The 20654-nt window shown below is 52.0% G+C and overlaps 8 protein-coding genes across 8 annotated transcripts; 4 read left to right on the top strand and 4 right to left on the bottom strand.

Annotated features, from left to right (window-relative positions):
- Positions 1-333: 333 nt before the first annotated feature.
- GCG54_00015091 (Protein vip1) lies at positions 334-1288 on the bottom strand (the record flags this gene model as incomplete). Its single annotated transcript, XM_045414906.1, has 2 exons — positions 334-1093; positions 1209-1288. 2 exons carry the CDS (start codon positions 1286-1288, stop codon positions 334-336), a joined length of 840 nt encoding a protein of 279 aa, XP_045261028.1.
- Positions 1289-2330: 1042 nt separating this feature from the next.
- GCG54_00015092 (Choline dehydrogenase) lies at positions 2331-4375 on the bottom strand (the record flags this gene model as incomplete). Its single annotated transcript, XM_045414907.1, has 2 exons — positions 2331-3810; positions 3864-4375. 2 exons carry the CDS (start codon positions 4373-4375, stop codon positions 2331-2333), a joined length of 1992 nt encoding a protein of 663 aa, XP_045261029.1.
- A 676-nt stretch (positions 4376-5051) lies between these two features.
- Positions 5052-8935, bottom strand: GCG54_00015093 (uncharacterized protein; the record flags this gene model as incomplete). Its single annotated transcript, XM_045414908.1, has 6 exons — positions 5052-6058; positions 6126-6281; positions 6333-6380; positions 6443-6694; positions 6750-8736; positions 8810-8935. The coding sequence occupies 6 exons, from the start codon at positions 8933-8935 to the stop codon at positions 5052-5054; spliced, it is 3576 nt and encodes a 1191-aa protein (XP_045261030.1).
- Positions 8936-9552: 617 nt separating this feature from the next.
- On the top strand, positions 9553-11435 carry GCG54_00015094 (uncharacterized protein; the record flags this gene model as incomplete). Its single annotated transcript, XM_045414909.1, has 5 exons — positions 9553-9671; positions 9736-10033; positions 10096-10294; positions 10352-10561; positions 10624-11435. The coding sequence occupies 5 exons, from the start codon at positions 9553-9555 to the stop codon at positions 11433-11435; spliced, it is 1638 nt and encodes a 545-aa protein (XP_045261031.1).
- Positions 11436-12855: 1420 nt separating this feature from the next.
- Positions 12856-13653, top strand: GCG54_00015095 (uncharacterized protein; the record flags this gene model as incomplete). Its single annotated transcript, XM_045414910.1, has 2 exons — positions 12856-13557; positions 13609-13653. 2 exons carry the CDS (start codon positions 12856-12858, stop codon positions 13651-13653), a joined length of 747 nt encoding a protein of 248 aa, XP_045261032.1.
- Positions 13654-14375: 722 nt separating this feature from the next.
- On the top strand, positions 14376-16599 carry GCG54_00015096 (uncharacterized protein; the record flags this gene model as incomplete). The annotated part of the gene is made up of 4 exons (XM_045414911.1): positions 14376-14697; positions 14751-15279; positions 15333-15977; positions 16017-16599. The coding sequence occupies 4 exons, from the start codon at positions 14376-14378 to the stop codon at positions 16597-16599; spliced, it is 2079 nt and encodes a 692-aa protein (XP_045261033.1).
- A 118-nt stretch (positions 16600-16717) lies between these two features.
- GCG54_00015097 (putative transporter) lies at positions 16718-18321 on the bottom strand (the record flags this gene model as incomplete). Its single annotated transcript, XM_045414912.1, has 4 exons — positions 16718-17018; positions 17067-17309; positions 17358-18075; positions 18129-18321. 4 exons carry the CDS (start codon positions 18319-18321, stop codon positions 16718-16720), a joined length of 1455 nt encoding a protein of 484 aa, XP_045261034.1.
- Positions 18322-18901: 580 nt separating this feature from the next.
- On the top strand, positions 18902-20460 carry GCG54_00015098 (N-carbamoyl-L-amino-acid hydrolase; the record flags this gene model as incomplete). The annotated part of the gene is made up of 5 exons (XM_045414913.1): positions 18902-19005; positions 19057-19371; positions 19431-19696; positions 19758-20340; positions 20394-20460. The coding sequence occupies 5 exons, from the start codon at positions 18902-18904 to the stop codon at positions 20458-20460; spliced, it is 1335 nt and encodes a 444-aa protein (XP_045261035.1).
- Between the last annotated feature and the right edge of the window lie 194 nt (positions 20461-20654).

The raw sequence follows: 20654 nt of genomic DNA on the forward strand, positions 1-20654 counted from the left end.
TTGTTTCTATCCTACACCCATGACGGTACATTGCGTTTAGCCAAATTATGTCAAAACTGCGGGCCATGCGCTATGTACATGCAAGGTGCTTATGGTAATGCGCTCTATTGTCACGTCATCGCGGATAAAAGCCTCAGATGGCGCAACTACGTTTATGGGTGAATATTCCGGAACCAATTATTGATGCATTCACTTGCATTGAAGTCGTAGCTACCTAGAGTGCCTAATAGAACCACGTGTACCGCAGTCATCGCATTGCAGTCATGAAACGTTCGTGCCTAATGAAACCAACTAACGCCTACCCTCATGTCCTTTTCGTACCAATCGCCACTTTTACGCAGTCTTCTCGCTAGTGGCCTCGGTGGGCTTGGAGAGGGGGACAGCCGTCGTAGGGTCGGGCTGGGTCGGGGCCTGAGTACCAATGGTCTCGCCAGTGGCAGGCGGCACCTCCTTCTCCTTCTCCTTACCAAGGAATCTCTCAAGGCCAGAAGCCTTGTAGGCGCTGCCGCCGTGCTGCTCCTTCTTCAAGTCCGCCAGGCGGCGGGCCTCAGTGTGGATATCCTGAACCTGTCTCGAGCCATCCTGGTAGAAGGTGACGATGCGCTTGCCGGTGGGGGAGCTGGTAGCCTTCTCAAAGTACGAGCTCAAGCCGCCAAAGAGACCCTGAGCCCTTGCGGTGATGCCGTAGGACTGGTCCGTAGCCTTCGCGCGGTCGGTGGCGTGGTACTTCTGGTCGAGGTTCTGGAGAGTGCCGAAGAAGCGGCTGGAGACGCCGTGCTGGGTGTCAAGCTCGATGGCGCGCTGGAGAGCGGCGTCGCCAACGACGTAGCCTTGGGCGAGGTACTCGGCCAAGATGCGAGAGCGGGGCTTCTCCTCCTGGGTGATCTCGTCGGTATCACGGTTCGCGTTGTCCTTGAAGTGGGATCCGTCGTCGTTGGAGTCGCCGCTGGCGCTGGCAACGGTGATGTGGGAGGTGCCAAGCTGAGTGTTGTTCAACAGGAGGGCAGTCTTAGCAGCGGTCTCCTTCTCGAAAGTGACGGCGGCATCCTTGGTCTCGCCCGCGGGGGTGACCTGAATGTCTGTGATCTTGCCGCTGCAGTCTGTTAGCTTCTGTCCGAAGAGGGGATGCGGCATGCGTCCGCGGGACCCAGACGTCAGGCCATCTGGGTGCCTTCACGGGATTCGAAGGTGCGGGGAAATGTACTCACCAGAAGCTGAAGAAGTCCTTGATCTCCTTATCCTCGGTCGCCGCAGCGATGTTCTTGACGTGGACGGTGGTGTTGGACATGATGCTTGTAGTTTTTGGCTTGGAGTCGGTGTGGTGTTGGGAAACAAAGAAGTTGTAGGAGGGAGCTTTGTGGTTTGTGAGGGGTAACTGGAGACGGGAGCGGGTATCAAACAAGGGATGTATATGGGTGCTGTCTCACAGTGGATTTGTGTTGAATCAGGCGGTCAAAGGAAGAATAATCGTAGACTCGACGTTGGGAGACGCGTGAATGGATGGGCTTTTTATGACGACGTGTCGAGTTCTCGAGTATGGGAAAGTTGGAGAGAAATCAAGATCAGACGAAGGGTCACAAGGACGCGCTTTACCTTTTAGCCAAGGCAAATCCCAGGAAAACAGGAGGCAGAAGGCGATGGAAGGGTAAGGGAAGGGGGCGGCCTCTCACCAGCAGTGACGATGCTTGACGCCGCAGCGCCCTGTTGAGGGAGGGGCGACCCGTCATTCTCACCTACCTTAGTCCTCAGTGTGCCGGGGAAGGGGCAGGGGCGACCACTGCTGCTGCTGCAATGGCGGGAAAGCGAGGAGCAGGGGCCACTCGGGGTCCAATGCTGGGCAGAGCAAGCACAGCAAGACCTCCGAGCGAAGGGGGCGACTGCCAAACGTCATCGCCCGCGACTGTGAGGAGCTCGTGCCAGGGGTGGGGGTGGCTGTGGCGGCACATCAAGCACGGGCCACAGTTAGCCCCGCTAACAGAGCCACACCTCAGCCACGTACATCTCCACCAAATTCGCGAGACAGAATACTTTCACATGCATTTCTTTCACATATCCCATCTACTGGAACATGCCGCAACATCAGACGCCCTTTCATCTGGTCTGGTCTTGGGACGATGGCCCATCGTGCCATTGCCCTCAACCCAGTCCGCGTAGGATACGACACGCTTGAATACGCCTGACACACCCGGTTTGCCGTGATTGCGACGCGACATCAGGGCGACGTGGCTTGTGGCTCGTACACCGACCGGCACCCTAAACTGCACGGAAGAACTCTGCCTTCGTTTGACCATCTCTAGCTCGTCCCATCTCTCTCTGCAACGACCACACATTCAAAATGACGCCGCGGCATCTTCCAATATCACCTCCGACGCCTTTTGGCTGACCATGAACGTCGCGATCAAGGGAAACGCGCCCGGAGCACGTGGAAATACGCTCGCATCCACAACCCTCAACCCCTCGACGCCGTGCACCCGAAACCGAGAATCCAGCACTGCCATGCTATCCTCCGCCGGCCCAACGGCGCAAGTCCCCGACGGATGATGGCCAAATGTCTGGGCCCGGATCCATTCCTTGTCCGACGTTCCGTCTCCGTCCTCGCACCGGCCTTCGCTCCCGACTTTCGAGCACGGCGGTTCAGCCGGCTCCAGCGGACCCCAAGGCCCCTCAACATCGCTCATCACCCGGCGACCCCACGCGGCAACATCTGCCAACGCTCCGAGGTCTGTCTCGGCACCCTCCTCGTACAGCTGGAAGTTGATCTCGGGTGGCTCCGTCGGGTCCGCCGACCGGAGCTTCAGGTATCCCGCCCCGTTTTGCGGGTTGATCTTAACTGTCGAGAAGCCTGATGTATTTGGCGTCCCAAAGAGCTCGGGCTGATTGACATCCGGCCAGAAACCTCGGAACGCGCCGCCTTGTACGCTGAACACGAAAACATCGCGCTCGCCATTGACTGAATGATTTGACCGCATCAGAAGGACATTGGAGTTGAACCCAGGTCGCATGTACGGACCCAGACCTTGCTTCCAGAGCTCGTAGCACGGGTCATTCGGCATGCCTTTTGCGCAAGTCGGCTCGTTGGGGTTGGGTGTCGCCGTGAAGTTGGTCTGGGCTAGTCCGACGACCGGAAATTCTTGATTATCCCGAAGATTTCGCCCCACGCCGGGCAAGTCGGCCACAACTTTGATGCCGAGCGCCTCAAGATCTTGTCGGTTGCCGATCCCGCTGAGCTGCAGGAGTTGTGGGGAGTTAAAGGTGCCTGCCGAAACAATGACTTCGCGTGATGCGAAAGCTTGTTTGTTCTCGCCTGTCGCGGAAGCGTTCCGCCTCGGGTCAGCACCATATGTTGAAGGGCCTTTGAGATATTCGACTCCGACCGCCTTCGGTTTCTCGTCTTCCCCTTCCTTAAACAATATCTTGGTGGCCAAAGAGTTTGGCGATAGTGTGAGGGGGTACTTGGCTGACCCGTCGTCATTCTTCGCCGCAATCGTCTCAGAGATGTAGTCTCGCGGGGTCGACCTCTCCCACCTTGCGCTTGCGTGAAACACCATGCCCCAAAAACCCTCCGTGGTGTCCCGATCATCAGCGAGATAATTGGGATCGCTGCCGAGCAACTCAATCACCTTCTCGGGATCCAATCCAAGTGACCTAATCTGCGACTTGTACACCTCGACCAAACCCGGGTAAGGAAGATACTGCGTGCCGTTTCCCATATTGGTCTCCAGAATGCCGTTGAACCCATGCCCAGGCGTGCCTTCAGGCAGATAATTGTTCTTCTCAACCTTCTCAAACATCCGCCTCATGTTCTTGTGCCTGCATCTCGTTAGCTCCACCTCTCTCCTCTCATCGCCCGATGAAAACATTACCCCCAAGACTCATCGCCCGTGATATTCGCCACATAATCCCAATCCCCATCGCTCGGCAACAGCGTCCCCATCGCATTCACCACCGCCGAGCCCCCGATCGTCGCGCCGCGCGGGTAGTAAACGCCCATCAGCTCCGCGCCGGGCGGCGCCCGCGCCCCGCTGCCGACCCAGAACGTTCCGTTCGGGAAGCGCCACGTGAGGTGGTTGTTGCGCAGCTCGACGGCCGGGTCAGCGTGGTGCCGCACCCAGAAGCCCCAGCTGTTAGAGGCGGTGAGGGCGTACCCGCCGTTCGCGAGGGTGGTGCCGATGTCGTGGCTGTCATCGTCGCCCGCTTCGAGAAGCAGGGTTGAGAAGCCGGCGCGCGCGAGGTTGCTTGCGAGGGGGCCGCCGCCGGGGCCGCTTCCGATGACGATGTAGTCGTATGTGTTGTTGGCGGGGGGTTTGGCAGTGACGGGGGTGGTGATGGTGAGGAGCAGGGCGGCGATGCCTAGGATGGTGTGGTGGGGGAACATGATGGCGGTTCTGGCACACGATGCTCTCTAGAGCTTCTTCATCATTTTCTGTCTACCACTGCGCCGGAACCCGAAGCTTCTTTTGTACTACGGAATTGAGGCCCATGCTACGACCTTGAAGAGGGGTAGATATGTACGTGTATGCCCAATTCAGACCTCAAGTCCGAAGCCTTCAGAGAATCAATCTCGAATGATGACTGCATGAATACCCCGGCCGACTTTTGCCCTCACAATTTACTTATGACTTGGCGGGTGTAACCGCAGCCGGGGGACTTTTCGCTCGGGAGTGGTTGGCGCTGTTTATCCAAACTTGTTCAGGCAACCGAGAATACGACGTTATGCATAGCAAGCACCGGAGAGAATCTTCAATTCTAGTCTATGAAAGTGACTCTTCAAGATATACGGCGAAGTCATGCAATTTCCATTCGTGTGATCTTATGCGATGTCTAGAACCCTGCTTTCCAGTCGTTTTTCTCACCGAAGGGAAGGAACATCACCTCAATTTAAAGATTCAACAAAGCTCGTGTTTGTTACTATGATCGACAATATAAAGGCAATTTGCTATCGACGTGTATCTCCAATATCTACCTCGTGCCTCTTTACAACCTGAGTACCGGGCTAATGTTATCAAGAGCTCGGGATGTCTTCGTACAACGATAGACGGTGACCTCGACCGTCATTGTTGGCCCGGCATATTTTGGCCCGGCACGTTCTGACCAGGAATGCCTTGGAAATTAGATGCACCGGGATGCATGTTAGCAACCATGCCTTGAGCACCTGCTCCTGGGAAACCCATGGCTTGGTTACCCATGGCTTGGGTACCCATAGGCTGGTTACCCATGGACTGGTTGCCCATGCTCTGGCCACCCATGCCCTGGGTCATCATGGAAGAGCCGCCCATCGAGTTGCCGACACCAACGTTGTACATACCGGCGTTCCCCGATCCCGAATTCCCGACTCCGCCAGAATTGGCCTGCCAGTTATTCCCAAAGTTGTTCTGGCCTTGCGTATTAACTGCACCATATCCGGAACCTCCCATACCCATCCCAGATTGTCCACCAAAGGCCGCCATGTTAGATGATTGAGAGTTACCCCATGGACCGGTGCCGGACTGCTGTTGCTGATATCCATAACCGGAATTGCCCTGTGCAAATTGGTAAGGATCAATATGGTCAGCCCGATGACCTTTCTTCCACGTCAATGTATCATCTCCGCGACTGTGCTTGACCTCCCAAAGATATGCATTGAACTGGTTCGAAACAGCAGCAACCCTCCTGAAATGTTCTCTCGTGACATATATCGGCTGCGACTTCTTCTGCTCGTGCTGGTGCCACTCCGCCAATGCCACAGCAGTCTGGAAAGCGTTACGGATTTGGCGCCCATTCCACACAGGTCTGAACTCAGGTACTCGCTGTTGTTCCGACCACAGCTCTCTGGAGTAGACTATCACGTCATCGGTATCAAACCTGACATGTTGAGACTCGTCATCAGGTGCGGCCTTGATAGAAAGCTCCTCGGTTCGCTTCATTTGGACCTCCCAAATCTTTTCGGTCTGTGATTGGCTGAGAGGAGGGTAGTACAAGGCCATTGACATACGGGATTTGAAGGCTTCGTCGAAAGAGCCTACTTTGTTCGTAGTGAGGAAAAGAATGCCTTCATAGTACTCCAAGACCCGTAAAAAGACTTGGAAAAATCAGTACACCTGACATTGGATCCAAATGATTGCGGTTTGGATTGTCAAATGACTTACCCGATACAAGAGCATTTCTCTCGATGCTATCTTGACTGCGCTCAGCGAGAAACACATCTGCTTCGTCGAGCAACAGAACACACTCCCAAGCTTGAGCTAGCTGGAACGAGGACTGAAGATTGGCTTCCACGTCGGCAGGGGTCATTCCAAGATCACCTAGGTCTTCGTTAGAGTACTTCTAGTGTCTTCCTCCTATCGTAATCTTACCGCAAGTGATTGGCAAAAGTGGCTTGTTGTAGAACTGAGCAACAGTTTCTAGAATCGCCAGCTGTCAGCTGAACCGTCTTGAAAGCGTGTGTTGGATCGCAATCACTCACCTGCAGTCGAGGTTTTTCCGACTCCCGGGACGCCATGCAAAAGCACTATAAGTCCCTTTCCCTTGTCTCTGATGATGTCGAATTGCCGCCTCTCTGTTTTCTTCTTCCGAAAATGTGTTTCCATCATCGACTTGATGATTGTCTTGTGTCTTTCGTCGATCTGGAGATAGCTCCATGCCGAAGCATCCCTCTCCATGAGGGTTAAGCTGTTTTCTTCTAGGTCGAGGTCTCCAGAGCTGAGGGGGAGACAGGCTGCGATAAAAAGTTAGTAAACCCCTGATTATCTGTGGACGTTGCGGATACTTACCCCAGCGACGAGTGCGCAAAATGTATGCAAAGACCCGATCAGGTAGCAAGAGGACTTCATCTCCGGTGGGTGGTGAGCGGCTATTCCATTCAAGCGTTTGGGAATGATCGGTGTAGTTGAGAACGTCCTCAGCCATGCGTAAATCCCATCCGCGATCGTCATCGTACAAAGGATTGGGAACCGCTGCCTCTTTGAAAGGCACAGAAAGCTCTCTGGGCGTTCTGCAGGGCTTCCAATCAGGTATTGTTTGCAAGCAGCGTTCGAAATCGATGACAACTGGGCTTTCAATGATTTCCGAAAGCATCGCCCCTGAGCTGAAATTTCCTCGCTCTGGCCGTCGAAGAACACCGCCCTCGGGCTCGTGACCGAGACTTCGGCCTCTGTAGTAACAGTAGGTTGGCTGAGTGTACGAGATGAAGGTTGACCCTCTACGCCTGACACGTTCAGTGTCTACCATCCCCTCACGCTCAGCAACCGAGAGAGGCAAAATCGGAAGGCTCTTGATACTTGCCAGATCTTTGAAATCCTCAATCTGAAACCTTTTAAGCACTCGAACAAAATGAGTGCCGTCGAAGTCCACATAATAACAATCCAACGTGAAGGGACTTAGCTTGGAAGTGCCTGCCGTGCCCCCGAGCTTTAGATAGTCGAGATGGGTCCCATTTTTGGAACTCGGTAGGAACACTGGCGAAGGAGCCCCTCCTGATCCTTGGACGACGCGCCATAGCTTCTGGGAGGTATTGGGATCCTTGACGTATACCATGTCTCCGGGGACAAACAGATGCCATAGCTCGAAGAACCGCACTCGCATGTCGTCCCGGTCTCTTAGAGCTTCGCGAAGGAGGAAGATATATTTATCCATGAAACCCACCAAAACGTTCCAGTCTGCTTGGGCCTCTAGCAACTCTTCGTGGGAATGACGATGCCAATTTGCCTGCGTGAAAAGAAGATCTTCGTTCAGACCAGACCTCGTTCGCTGCTCAGACTTGCCCGTCGCTGTGCTCAAGCTGTTGCTTCCGGCATCGCTTTGGTTGTCTTGTCCATGGGTATCGAACTGATCTTTCAAACCGTCTTGGGGCTCAACGTCTTTCTCCGTGTCATCTGAGACCTCTACTTCCACTGTGTCATGTTGTGGACTCAGACAATCCTCACCAGCTATCTGGTCACCTGCGAGGCAAAGACTTCTCAACAACTCAAGTTGTTCCCGGATAGCCTGCTCGTGGTAGACCAGAACTTTGTAAGGTCGAAAGATTGTGGTATAGCCGCCCACTCCGTTGTTACCAAGCTTACCGTCAGTGAGTCTTGTCAAGATCCTTCTCACGGCCAAAGAATAAATGCGAATCTGTGGTGGAAGATGCTGAATTCCGTACGGACGCGGTGTCTCAGCCATGGCTGCGGAGGATACTACTTCTTCATCATCAGCATCTGCTCTGGGGAAAGCACTGTAACGTTGAGATCCCTGTGGCTCGGCTGCCAAGTAGACAATGGCGTAGTCTAAATCTCTCGAGATTGGAATCTTCCAGCCTGGCGGGGGTGGTGGAGGTGGCGGGCGGTTCCAGCGAAACAAGCTAAGGCCCCTCAGCTCTGGGATACACTTCATTCTTTCTTCGTCATAGCTTGAAACCGTTGAAGCCACAGATGGCGCGTCCTCCAACAACCCCGAGACCCATTCCATCATAGTGACATGATCTCGCAATGCTTTTATGTTTGTGAAGTCGGGGTCGGGCGGCGGGGGCGGGGGGCCACCACCAGGTGGTGGTGGTTTCGCGCGGGTAATGGCATTCTTGTGGATTCGCCATTTGCTAGCAACTTTTCTCAATCTGAGCGTTATATGTTCGTTCCCAACAGCTGAATTCACGCTCTCGTTGTCGTCATCACTGGGGGGTACGGGTGCGTCGCCCGGCATGCTTTCATCTCTGTCTTCCGTGTCGGCCAACACCAACCGCTCAGGTTCGTCATGATTGACCGAGTTGTCAATTTTCTGCTGCTATATTTTTCAGCGACATACTTTGTTGAAATAAATCGTTGTGTCTCACATGAGAAGTAGACGGAGTTCTTACTTTGCTTTCCAAGTCCGCTCTGGTGTTACCTTCGGAGATGAGACTGGATTCTGCTGTCAAAGCAAAAGCGGGTTGTTCGGTCGTCGGGCCCGATGGACTGTCATCGTCGACAGACGGGGAGGCCATCATGTTTCAATGTAGGAGACGAGCAGATTAAGTCGCCACGGATATGGATGAAGTCGCGATATCGTATGGTGGGCTTTATACCTGTTGCGTATGAGATATTTCACCCAAAGCTGATTGAGTTGGAAGAATGAGAAGGTCGGAATGCGATTTCTTGTGGCTATTCTATCAAGGTCATTCGGGCTCTGTGGTCGAAAACCACGCAGCCTGGTCTGCCACACCAGAATAAGCGCTTTCCCCTCATTTGCTTGGCACTCTAGAACATGGTGCCGGTTCAGCTGCGCCAAAGTCGCTGCTTACTGCAGGGGGTGGTGATGCGGTGGCCAGAAGCAGCCAATTAAGCAGGCAGGTAATTAGGCCGCTGCAGTTTGCAGGTAACATTCGATTTCGTTGCCCATCTTGCCTAGTGGTCCTAATGATCTGCATATATTATGCAGTACACCTCATCCTTCCAATTTCAAGCGCGTCAGCAGCACTCAAAGCCTTATCAACCCATCGTTAGCAGCTATATGCCGACCGCATCGCCGATGATCTCTTGTCTAAGCTACACCCTCATCCTAACCTAACGAAACCGTCAGCAAGGGCACATCTTACAGATCGTCATCAGTCTTCTCAACATTATGACAGAACATGTAGACGCGTTCATGATGAGAAAAGCCCCCGAAATAGATTCGAGTTGGCAAATCTCGGCCACGAATAAGTTTGACGAGAAGCGAAGGCAAAAACAAGCGTCAAAGAGGTCAGTGATATATCAACTCCGCTGTGCTTCAAACATGATAGTTGTAACTAATAGTAAGTACCAGAGTTCGTGAGCGAACAAACTCATTCTGGAGCGTTGTTACCAAATTCCAGGAGCACACAAAGCGCGACGACCTCAAGAGATTCCGCATCGACGGTCAACATCGATGGGATGATGTGAAAATAATGGCTTCGGACGCAGTTGAGAAGGACGCAGAGAAGACAAAATGGCGAAAAAATCCATTCAGGGCCGCAGGACGATCACTTCAGCGAAGCGCATGCAACCTGGAGGTGCTCCTGAGCTTTCTACCCAATGATGGTCTCGTTGGTATTCTCTGTGGGGCGTTGACATTCATCTTTTCAGTACGTCCCCTAGGTTTGCTGTCTCATGGAGCTGTTGAAAAATAGTCTAACCAGTTTCATAGGCGGCTAAGAGACTTGATGAAGTGAGAACGAGGATCCTAGATTGTCTCGACAGTTTGCCTGAGATCGTAGAGCGGACAGAAAACTACGTCGATATATACGACGAGGATCCGGAGGTCTGGAATGCCGCGGAGAGTCTCTATATAGGTATTCTTGATGGCGTGGAGGGAATGCTGCAATGGATTGATAAGTCGGCCTTTGGTACTCACACTTCATTTGTATTAAAGAAGAACAAACTGCTAACCACGGGCTTTTTAGAGCGCGCCTTCAAAGCATTGGCACTGCCTGCAACATTTGGGGCAAGTTTGGAGGAGGACACGATCAAGAAAAACATCGAGGACAAGGTCGTTCGGTTTCGCGAAGTTATGCAAGTTAACTTGCACAGAAGGGTGGGGCAGCAATACAAGACTATCCAGACTCTTCAGACACAGCTGAACAGCCTTCTGGCACATTCACAATGGACCATCGGTATGTCATCATTCGGAAGCAATTATATCGGAAGACCTAAAGCTCACAATATGATAAATTAGACAATCCGCAAGCAGTTGTCCTGTTCAAGTCGTACATCAATCTCAACGAGCTTCGGGCCACGATCGGCGTTGACCCACAAATGGTCCGAAAAGACATGGACACAGCACTTATTGATGCTCAGAACGTGTGCCCCCCAAAGCTGGTCAATCTTGCCCTAGGGGTTCTACAAAACGAGAGGTTTGCCAGGTGGCTGCAATCCAACATGTCGGAAATGCTCTTCATCAATGGGAGAATGCAACTCAACACAGAACAGGAAGTTACGTCACCATTCACAATACTATCTTGTGTTCTGGCACAAAGCGTCACAAAGCAATCAGAGAGAAACTTGTCTTTGCTCCACCTCTGCGGCCAGCATAGCTCGCCTAATGGCACTCATGGGGGATCCATTGGGATGATCCGCTCTCTGAACTCTCAACTTGCACATGCCCTCGATCAAGAAGACGTCAATCTCTCCGGAATCGATTACAAGTTCGTAGACGGCATCAAAGAACGAAACGCAGACGTACTTCGCTATCTGTTCCGCCTACTGCTGTCGGCCGCAACTGGCAGGGCAGTATTTGTCCTGGTGGATGGGGTTTCATGGATGGAGGAAGGGTCGCAAGCTCATGACTTCGGCGACTTTGTGGCCTTCTTCCGAAATCTACTGAACGAAATGAACAATCGTCGACCTGGACTCATTCTCAAAGTACTGCTCACAAACCCTTCGACAAGTCTTCATGTGCACCGATGGCTCCCGAACGATAGCATACTAGAGTTGGAAGATGTGGAGGACTCTATTGAAGTTCCCGGTGAAGCAGATCTCTTATGGTAGAGATGGTTTTCCTTCCACGACCCGACAATGTGTAGGCAGATTTCGACGAGTTGTTGAGTTGATACTAGGAATTTGCCTAATTGTTGAATGCCGATGGCGCGCTTTATGCTTGCTACATTCGTTGCATCCGGCACCCGGTTTATCCTGCAATTGTAACTGGTATGTTTGCGAAGGGAATGGCAATTGGCTGATTAATTCTACAGGCGTTGATTAGTTGTAGAATTATTATTTCCGTACGTTCCAGAACTCTTGGATGCTTAATTCAAAACAAGGGTGACCGCTGCAGTCCTTCAAGTATCAGAACTGTACCTGGTCGGTGCTAATTCTGTTTCTACTTGAATATCGGAGCAAAAAGAACACAACAAGATTGCATAGTCCGACTGTGGCTCCAAAATGGACACGGGATTGGGTTTCCGATCTAACTAGTACTCGACTTCCCGCCAGACGAGCTGAAAAGTTGATCACAGTGCCATCATCTTCACTGTATCAAGATCTTGAACTAGGTAGAAAGGAACACAAGGGTTGAGAACACGTTGGGGCCAGTCCGAACTTTTGGGCAGGGGAGTATGGGAATCAGATTCTGCTGACGGTTTTGATACGGGGAATGCCATATCATAAGAATGTCGACATTTGCGTCCACTTTCCGAACTCTGTTCGTAAGGAATACGGAAAGTCTCGCCGCGCTCCACAAGGTCAGGTTGAGAGGCTCACGCTTCATCGCAGAGCGGGAACTGTGGCTAGGCTCGTATTTGCACAGCTGATACAAAGACCACCGCTGCTGATCGAGTTTGCGCTCAGATTCCTCTTCTCCATAGCCCAAAGCTGGCAAAAAGAAAAAGAAAAAACATCACTGAAGAGTTCTTACGAACAGCCAACTTTCTTATCGCGGGCTGGCAAATAGCAATCTCCACGGGGAATGTCGGCGTCTAGACCGAGTCCGAGAAACCACGCCGACGGTGCACTCTTGTTTTGTCACCCCACCTTCCGTCCCACCCACAAAGCTACCCCTGAGATGCACAAGGGTTTAAATTAAAATAAATTGAGAACGACAATCAAGCTCACGAAATGCGGAAGCCCACTCTATTTGAACAGGGCCAGGTGCGAACCCAGAGTGGGAGATTGAAGGGAAATAACTGGGGTTCGTTGCCGGTGTGCCGATCATTGGGTCAGTTGCGGTTCTGAGTTGCGCGCAAGTTGCGAGTTGGGCGGGTTGAAGTTGCAGATAGAGAGATGTTGTAATTGACTCAAATAGACAGCAAAAGATCGTCGTCGGAACGACTTTTGGGCTTGAACATATACTAAGCATCAATTCCATTCAGCCTTCTCAATTCAACCACACCTTTGGCCACCAAGAGCCGCCACACTCCTTTATTCCAACTACCTACGTTCACTTCCTCCCTTGACGAGACCCACCTTCACGATGATTGTCCCCAAGTCTTTCTTCCTCAGCCTGGCGCTGATCGGCTCTACTGCCACTGCCAACCCCCTCCTGAACAAGCGCGATGTTACTTGGGGTCCCATCGCTGGCTTCCAGGCCACGACCTCCGAGATCATCAGCACCGTTAGCACCATCTACCCCGGCAAGATGCCGTCCGGCCAGAAGGGTTACATGTTCGCCTGGATCGGCATTGGTGCTGAGACCGGTGATCTGATCCAGAGCATCGTCGGTTCGTACCCCGCTGGCATGAGTGAATGCACCGGCTCCGCGGCCGACTCCACCTGGTGCATCTCCTCCGAGGTCTACGGCCTCGACAACACCGGCGCGACTGTCCAGTTCGTCGGAGACAAGAGAACCGCCGACACCAACTACGAGAACGGCATCATCTTCAACTACACCCTCATCGACAAGTCCACCTACCTCTGGGAGCAGACCATGACTGACGCCGTCACCGGCGAACTTCTGTCTACGTACCAGAAGAAGTCCGGAAAGATGACTCTATGGAACACGGCCATTGAGCTGCAGGATAACAACGGAGCTGCGCCTAAGGGAACCATTGAGCCCCAATACTACACCAACACCACCATTGTCTTCGCCGAGAAGGATGCTGCCTACAAGGACGGCGCTTACACCGAGTCCGGAGCCACGTACTCTGGCATTGCTACTGCTGACGGCGGCAAGACGGTATGTTGCACACGGAAAGAATGTGTTGAACCAAGTACTGATCTATTTTAGTGGACCATCGAGAAGATCACCGTCCCTGCTATGACTAGCTCCTAAGCGGTCTGAAAGTTGTAGGGCCGAGTGCAGTAACGCTCTTTGAGTGAGGCAGCCCTGCAATGCATTGCGGGAGCAGGGCTTCAGTTGAGGGAAACCTTTATTTTCAATCTTGTACAAAGAATCAAAACATCAATACATACATATCTGGCAGCCTGGTGTGCTGCCAGCTCAAATCTGCTTTTTAAGTGGGAAATATCAGAAGAGGCCTCATCAAGCACCTCGCCTGGTGTGACATATGAAGATTTCCATCTGCTGTGAACAAGGTGCCATTCGACTGAGATGAACCAAAAACATCAATCAGTTTCTATATCCCTTTTCCACAAAATCAACCGCCTCAACTCAAATACTGGTGTAAATTCATGACAGGTCTAGACGAAATTTGTGTAGAGGTCCCGGGATGAAGCCGGACGTGGGGGTAAGATGTCCGCATAGTGTCAGGGGTAATTGGACACTGTGTCTTGGATTGAGTTTGAGTTGCGAAAGTTGCCCGGAGCCTTTTCTTAAGTTGCCGTCCTCATAGCTAGCCAACCGTGCTGAGATAGAGACGATGCCATCATACTTCAACAGCCGTCTTCCAACGAGACTTTGTTGTTGCGATGAAGAAGACGACTGACTGCCTGGAATAGGATCAACAATCATCCGCTGACACTATCTTGCGCTATTTTCCTTGCATCATTTGAGCCGATCTTCGGAATGAGTTCCCCAGTCATTCTTTTTGTATCATGAGTGCATCTTCGGCAGCCACAGATCCCACAGTAGCGGGGACAAGACGCTATCGGTCCAAGGCACAGCGACCATGCGACCTATGTCGCGCACGCAAGGCCCTGTGCAACATTCCGGACCCGTTGCAGCCCTGCCAGCTATGCAAGAGAATAGGCCGGGAATGCACCTTTGTTGGTAACCCCGGCAGGAGGCCAAAGGGCCGTCAAGCTGTCTCTCCCGCGTCTGTTTCCGGACCACAAAGCCAATCACCCACTGAGAATGTGATGACTTTATCCCCGGGTCTCATGTTGGAAGCACAGCAAGACATGTTAAATGCGACAAGTACCTTTACCAAACAAATAAATACGCCGCCAAATTTGCTGATCATCTTGCAGATAATGCTGCTGAGGACCAACATGCCGTCTCAGAGTTTATCTGGCCTAGTAACAGCCCCTTGGACTGGGATCTAGGAAACGACCAATTGGCACAGAATCTGGAGTTTCGAGGCTCACCGGCTGCATTCTTACAGCCCCAAGAAAATAATTTAATTCCTAGCGACGAAGGGGCTTTGCAACCTGCAACACATGCGGCCATGAAACTCCCAGACATGGAGTATGTTCACGAAAGAAGTTCATTAGACGAACGTCCAAATCACTCCACCACATTAATCGGACATTCGAACGAATCTGATCCATTCTTGGTAAATCATTTTCCTCACAATGATCAAGACGAGATCGACTTCTTCAGAGTCACTTACCGAAAGGTCACTGGGGACAAGGGCCAGCCACTTCACTTCTTGCAAAGCCAGACTGGAACAGCCGCTGAATCGCAAAGAGTTCTTGACGAGTGTCTCCCCAAAGTGGATGAGCGGGAGAGATTGGAAAATATCGTCGACAAGGTCACTGGAGCCTCACTAGTCAGGCTGTAAGCCACCTCTTTGACTCTCACAATGATATGGGCGGACTGACTCTTCACAGATATTTCAGATTTGTCTTCGAAGCATTGCCGATCCTCTCTCGGTCACGTGTTCTTCCAGATGTAGACAAATTTGTTGCAGAGGCATCAACAGGGCTGTTGGCGGGAATCTACATGCTGGCTTTGCCCTTCACACCATGGGATGAGACGCTGTGTATGAACAATGCGTATACGAAACCTAGCGTTGATGCGCTATGGCAAATCTCATACGTCTGTCTTCAGAGGGAGTTGCACTTCCCGCGACTCTCGACCGTTCAGATCTTCCTCTTGTTACTAAATCAGGTATCTTTTGATTCCGTCTCAGTCGAGAACCCCTCTGCTTGGTCTATGGCTGCTTCATTGCTCGGGATGGCGCAGTCGTTAGGTCTCAATGTAGATCCCAAAGGCTGGAACCTGCCATCTTGGGAGATAAGGCTGCGAAGAAGACTGTGGTGGTCTGTTTATATTGAGCATACTTGGAGGTCTGTCACTCATGGTCGGTCGTCCATGATAAGACAAGATGACTGGGACGTATCGTCTCTCACCGTGGATGATTTTGCCGTTGACCTTGCAACACGGACACTCCCTGGTGGATGTCAGTCATCAGACTACATCATACACCTCTGCTCATTAACTAGGATCGCCGATGAAACATGCCGGCTATTCTTGTGAGTTTCCTCGTCCCAAGGCAATGATGCGGCTAACAGTTTCAGCACTCTTCGCGCAATATCGCAATGCCCAACACTAGAGACCTTGATTTCTCAAGCACGTGGCCCTCGGCAACAACTCCTGGACTGGCTGGACCAATTACCTGCATCTCTCCAATTACACCCACAAACAGAGCCGTCTGCAGAGCACAGTATAGAAAGTCATGCTCCGTTATACGTTACGTACTATACCCTTCATATTCTCATCTTTCGCGCCCTATTGCGCCCCATCATAAGCACCGACATCAACCCGAGTCTGCTACCAGCATCCTCAAGCTCTATCCTCCAGGCTTCACGAAGCTTGGTGCAGACCATAACGAAATTCATCTGCGGGCTCGATGTAAGACATCAGTCCGGCTTTTGGCCGGCTTACACCAGACACTGTCTGTCATACCCAGGACTGTTTTGCTACATGCTGTCGCTACAGCAAAGCGAGCCGCACATGCTGTCATTTGATCGGGCTTTACTTGATACTTGGAGAAAAGCTTTGCGGACAAGAGTACAGTCGTGGCAATTCTTGAGATTTGCTATTGTGAAGGTGGACGCAATTTACTGGAAAGGCCTTCGAGAGCTTGCGTCTTAATAACGTGGAACGGCACACTAGCATTCAAGGACCTATAAATTTCCCGTACGTAGCTCCGCATCCCCTTGATTTAATCTATTTATGGCTTGAAGTGTCCTTCAAGGCAATTCAGCTGCTTTCAGAACACGTATTGGAAGTGCAATGCTTGATCGCCATTCTTACCGTTGCTGTCCTTCCCCTCGGCCAGCAGGCGCTCTTTCCGGCGCATACGCCATTTCAGAAGAGCGTATATCAAACCAATACAAATCAACGCGATAACCTCTCCTCCAAGAGACACCGCATTACCCATGATGTACCTAGGGGCATCGTATGAGGGGTAAATCTGGGATGCGGCCATGCCAGAAGCGTTTGCCAGAGAGATGAGCATGGCAATCGAAACGGAGCGCTTGTAGTCGGGTTGAATGTTGTTCGAAACCCAGCTAGAAGGGGTCAGCATATACATCATACTCTCCAAGAAGGTGACTTACGTGACGAGGACAGTATTGAAGGAGTAAACACCAGCGCCCACCAGGAACATGGCAAAGAATCCAGCGGCTTTGTTGCCGGTGCCAACCGCAATGGCATACCCGCAAATGACCAATGCGGGGGAGTGTATGAGACAGACAGCACGGCGGTTGATTCTGTCGGAAACAAATGTTGTGATCGCGGTTGAGATGGATGCAAGGATATATACCGGGATGCTCAAGTAATTCGCCTGAAGAGAAGTATACCTAGAGATAGTCAGCGAATGTTCAACATTGGGATGTCCTGAAACTTACCCGAGACCCTTCAGCAAAGTGGGAAGAAATGTGCCAAAACCAAAGAGGGCAATTGAGGAGCAGAACAGTGCCACGGAAGCGAGATAGACGAAGGGGTCCGTAATGGCCATGACAACCTGTGGCCAGGAAAACGAGGTCTTCTCTTTAGACATCTGATCTCGTTGCTTGATGCGCATCATGACAGCTTTCTCCTCGTCCTTCAAGAACCAAGCTGTCTCTGGCGAGGTCGGCAAACTGACCCAGCAAATGACACCTATGACCAGCGAAATTGTACCCTCGACAATGAACAACCACCTCCAGGCAGAAAGTCCGTGGCGTGCGCCCATGCTTTGGACACCATATGCGAATAACCCGCCCAGTGCACCGGACAGCGCGATGGTGATGTAGAGCACTGCCACACGCTTGCCCTGGGACGCTGGAGGATAGATTTCTGATATGACGTAGATCAAGGCGGGGAACAGGCCGGCCTCGAAGAAGCCGAGAAGAACTCGCAAGGCGATGGCTTCACCGTAGCTGTTGATGAAACCTGTACCGATGGTGATGGCGCTCCAGCTGACGATCGCGATGGCAAGAACGCGACCTGGACCCAGCCTCTTTACGGCCATAACCCAGGGCGTCTCGAAGACCACATAGGAGATGTAGAAGTACATGGAGATGTCGTTGAAGTCGGTGCCTTTCATACCCGTGTCTTCTTCCAAACCAAACACGCGAGCATTGCCTAAGATCTGTCAGTCAGTGCGTCAATGAGGAGACATGGGTGGAGTTGCAAACCGATGTTTGTTCGGTCAAGGTAAGCGAACAGGACGAGCAGCGCCATCTGCGGCATCACGAACTTGTCGAACTTGGACAATACTGCTCGTTCCTGGGGATCGACTGCGATCTCCGCAGCATTGAGGCTGCTGCTATCATTTTGCTGCCGGACCTCGACATCCTTGTTCGACAAGTCTTTGCCTGGGATGGTCATCGTGGCGGGTATGGTACGAAGCTATGAGGTTTGCAGCGATGCTCAAGTTGACCAGACCATGCATGAGACTTTAAACCAATTGCAACATCCTTACGAGATATGGGCTGCTGTATATACTCGATTGATAACTGCATTTCCCCGACGTGGCGGACAATGGACCAACAGGGTCGAATGAGTCGAATGATTGTAGAGATACCACCTCGGGTCTGATAACCGGCAAAGATGCCATTGGCTACTCGACTGCGTTGACCTGGGATAAGCTATCCGATAACTAGAGTTAGCCCCGCATTGTCGGCGGTCAGCCGGGGTAAATACCGACGGCCGATGACGGCCGACGGCGGTGGTCCGCCGTCGGTGGATAATCACTTCCCAATTGGGTTGTCCTATCGCCCCGTGCGGGGCATCCCCAGACGCCGTTGGCTGTTTGCCGATCTCAGCATGCTTGAGTTGGTATATCACTTCATGCCATGAATCTCCATGAACGATTTCGACAATACACTTTTAGCTGCATTCATTGGACTCTACTCGACTTATTCTTACTTAACCGACTAGCAAAAGGCTTTACGGAAGAAAGCAAAACATGGGTTCTCTGGGCACCACGAGTCAACTGAAAATCAGTCAAGAGAGCTTGGCTGGACTACTCCATGAGAGTTGCCAATTTGGCGCCGCACATCGATATGGAAAGTAAGCTTGCCAGATAATGTCCCAAATTTGCACACAATCTCACAATGACAGAGCATCTATCGATACCGGTATGGCGCGACTTAGTCTTGACGACACAGACAAGCAAGTAAGAGATTGGTTCATGCAGCACGCCAAGTCGCTCGGCTGTGAGACCTTCTACGATGAGATGGGTAACTTGTTCGCAATCCGTGCTGGAAAGAACAAGGATGCACCGCCAATCATGATGGGATCCCATCTTGACACGCAGCCTACTGGCGGTCGCTACGACGGCATCTTGGGTGTCATCTCTGGTCTCGAGGTGCTGCGAGTCCTGAGCGAGAATGAGTACGAGACAGAAGGGCCAGTTGGCGTCGTCAATTGGACAAAGTACGTCTACTGCTAGGATGCACAAAGTCCGCTCCCAACTGAATACTAACTAAGTCTAGCGAAGAGGGTGCGCGGTTCCCGAAAATGGCCGTATCTTCAGGCGTCTGGGCTGAAGCCATCCCACTTCAAACGGCCTGGGACCTGAGGGAGGTGTCGTCACGCGACTGTCAACCCAAATCCATGAAGGAGGAGCTCGACAGAATTGGTTACACCGGTGAACGCGCGGCTTCGTACCGCACAAATCCTTTTGCTGCCCACTTCGAGCTACACATCGAACAGGGACCTATTCTGGAAGATGAAAAGCAAAAGATTGGCGTCGTTCAAGGTGAGACCCCCGACCTGGTGATGGCTATAAGTGCTGACTGAGTACTAAAATTGAAAAACAGGCGTGCAAGCTTTCAAATGGTTCAACATCACAGTCAAGGGTCGCGATAGCCACGCCGGAACAACGCCGCTGTACGCGCGCAAGGATCCGGTACTCTGTGCAAGCAAGCTTATCGTTGCCGCCAACGCTGTTGCCCATGAGTTTAATGGACTCGCGACGACAGGCATCTTCACCACAGATCCAGGAACCGTCAACACAATGGCGCACACAGTCAAGTTCACCCTTGATATGCGACATGTAGAGGACGCAGTGTTGGGCGAAATGGTCCGCCGCTGCGAGGAGGAGTTTGAGCGTATCGGGAAAAATGACAGCGGGAAAGGATGCGTTGTGGACTGGGAACTCCTGGTCGACAGCCCGGCCGTTCAGTTTCATCCGGATTGCATTGCGGCTGTTGAGGCTAGTGCAGCTGATGTGTGCTCCACGCTTCTCGAGGCTGGTGAGCGCAAGCTGTTCAGGCCAATGATCAGCGGCGCCGGGCATGACAGCTGCTACACTAACTTACGGGTGCCGACAAGCATGATCTTCACACAGACGCGGGAGGGTATCAGTCACAACCCTACAGAATATTGCTCGCCGGAGGACTGGTATTATTGTTCCCACGAACCTGATTGATTAAACGACGCTGACCTGTGCATAGTGCTATTGGTGCTAATGTGTTACTCGGAGCGGTACTGCGTTATGACAAGCTGCGTGCCGGAAAATAAGTGCCACGATCTGCCCCGAGTGTTATGCGATCAATTGACGCTCCAAGGTACTTGGTGAGCGGAGTGACTGAGTCATGCGCGAGCGACAGTTGCCGAACCTCAATCAACGGGGCGGGGCCCCCTGAATATGTGAACTACCATCTATAGCATACTTGTTGTTTGATTGTTTATTTTATACTTCTCGGTATCTCCGC

This window comes from Colletotrichum gloeosporioides (assembly GCF_011800055.1).
Source record: "Colletotrichum gloeosporioides strain Lc1 chromosome Unknown consensus_66, whole genome shotgun sequence".
Taxonomy (NCBI): domain Eukaryota; kingdom Fungi; phylum Ascomycota; class Sordariomycetes; order Glomerellales; family Glomerellaceae; genus Colletotrichum; species Colletotrichum gloeosporioides.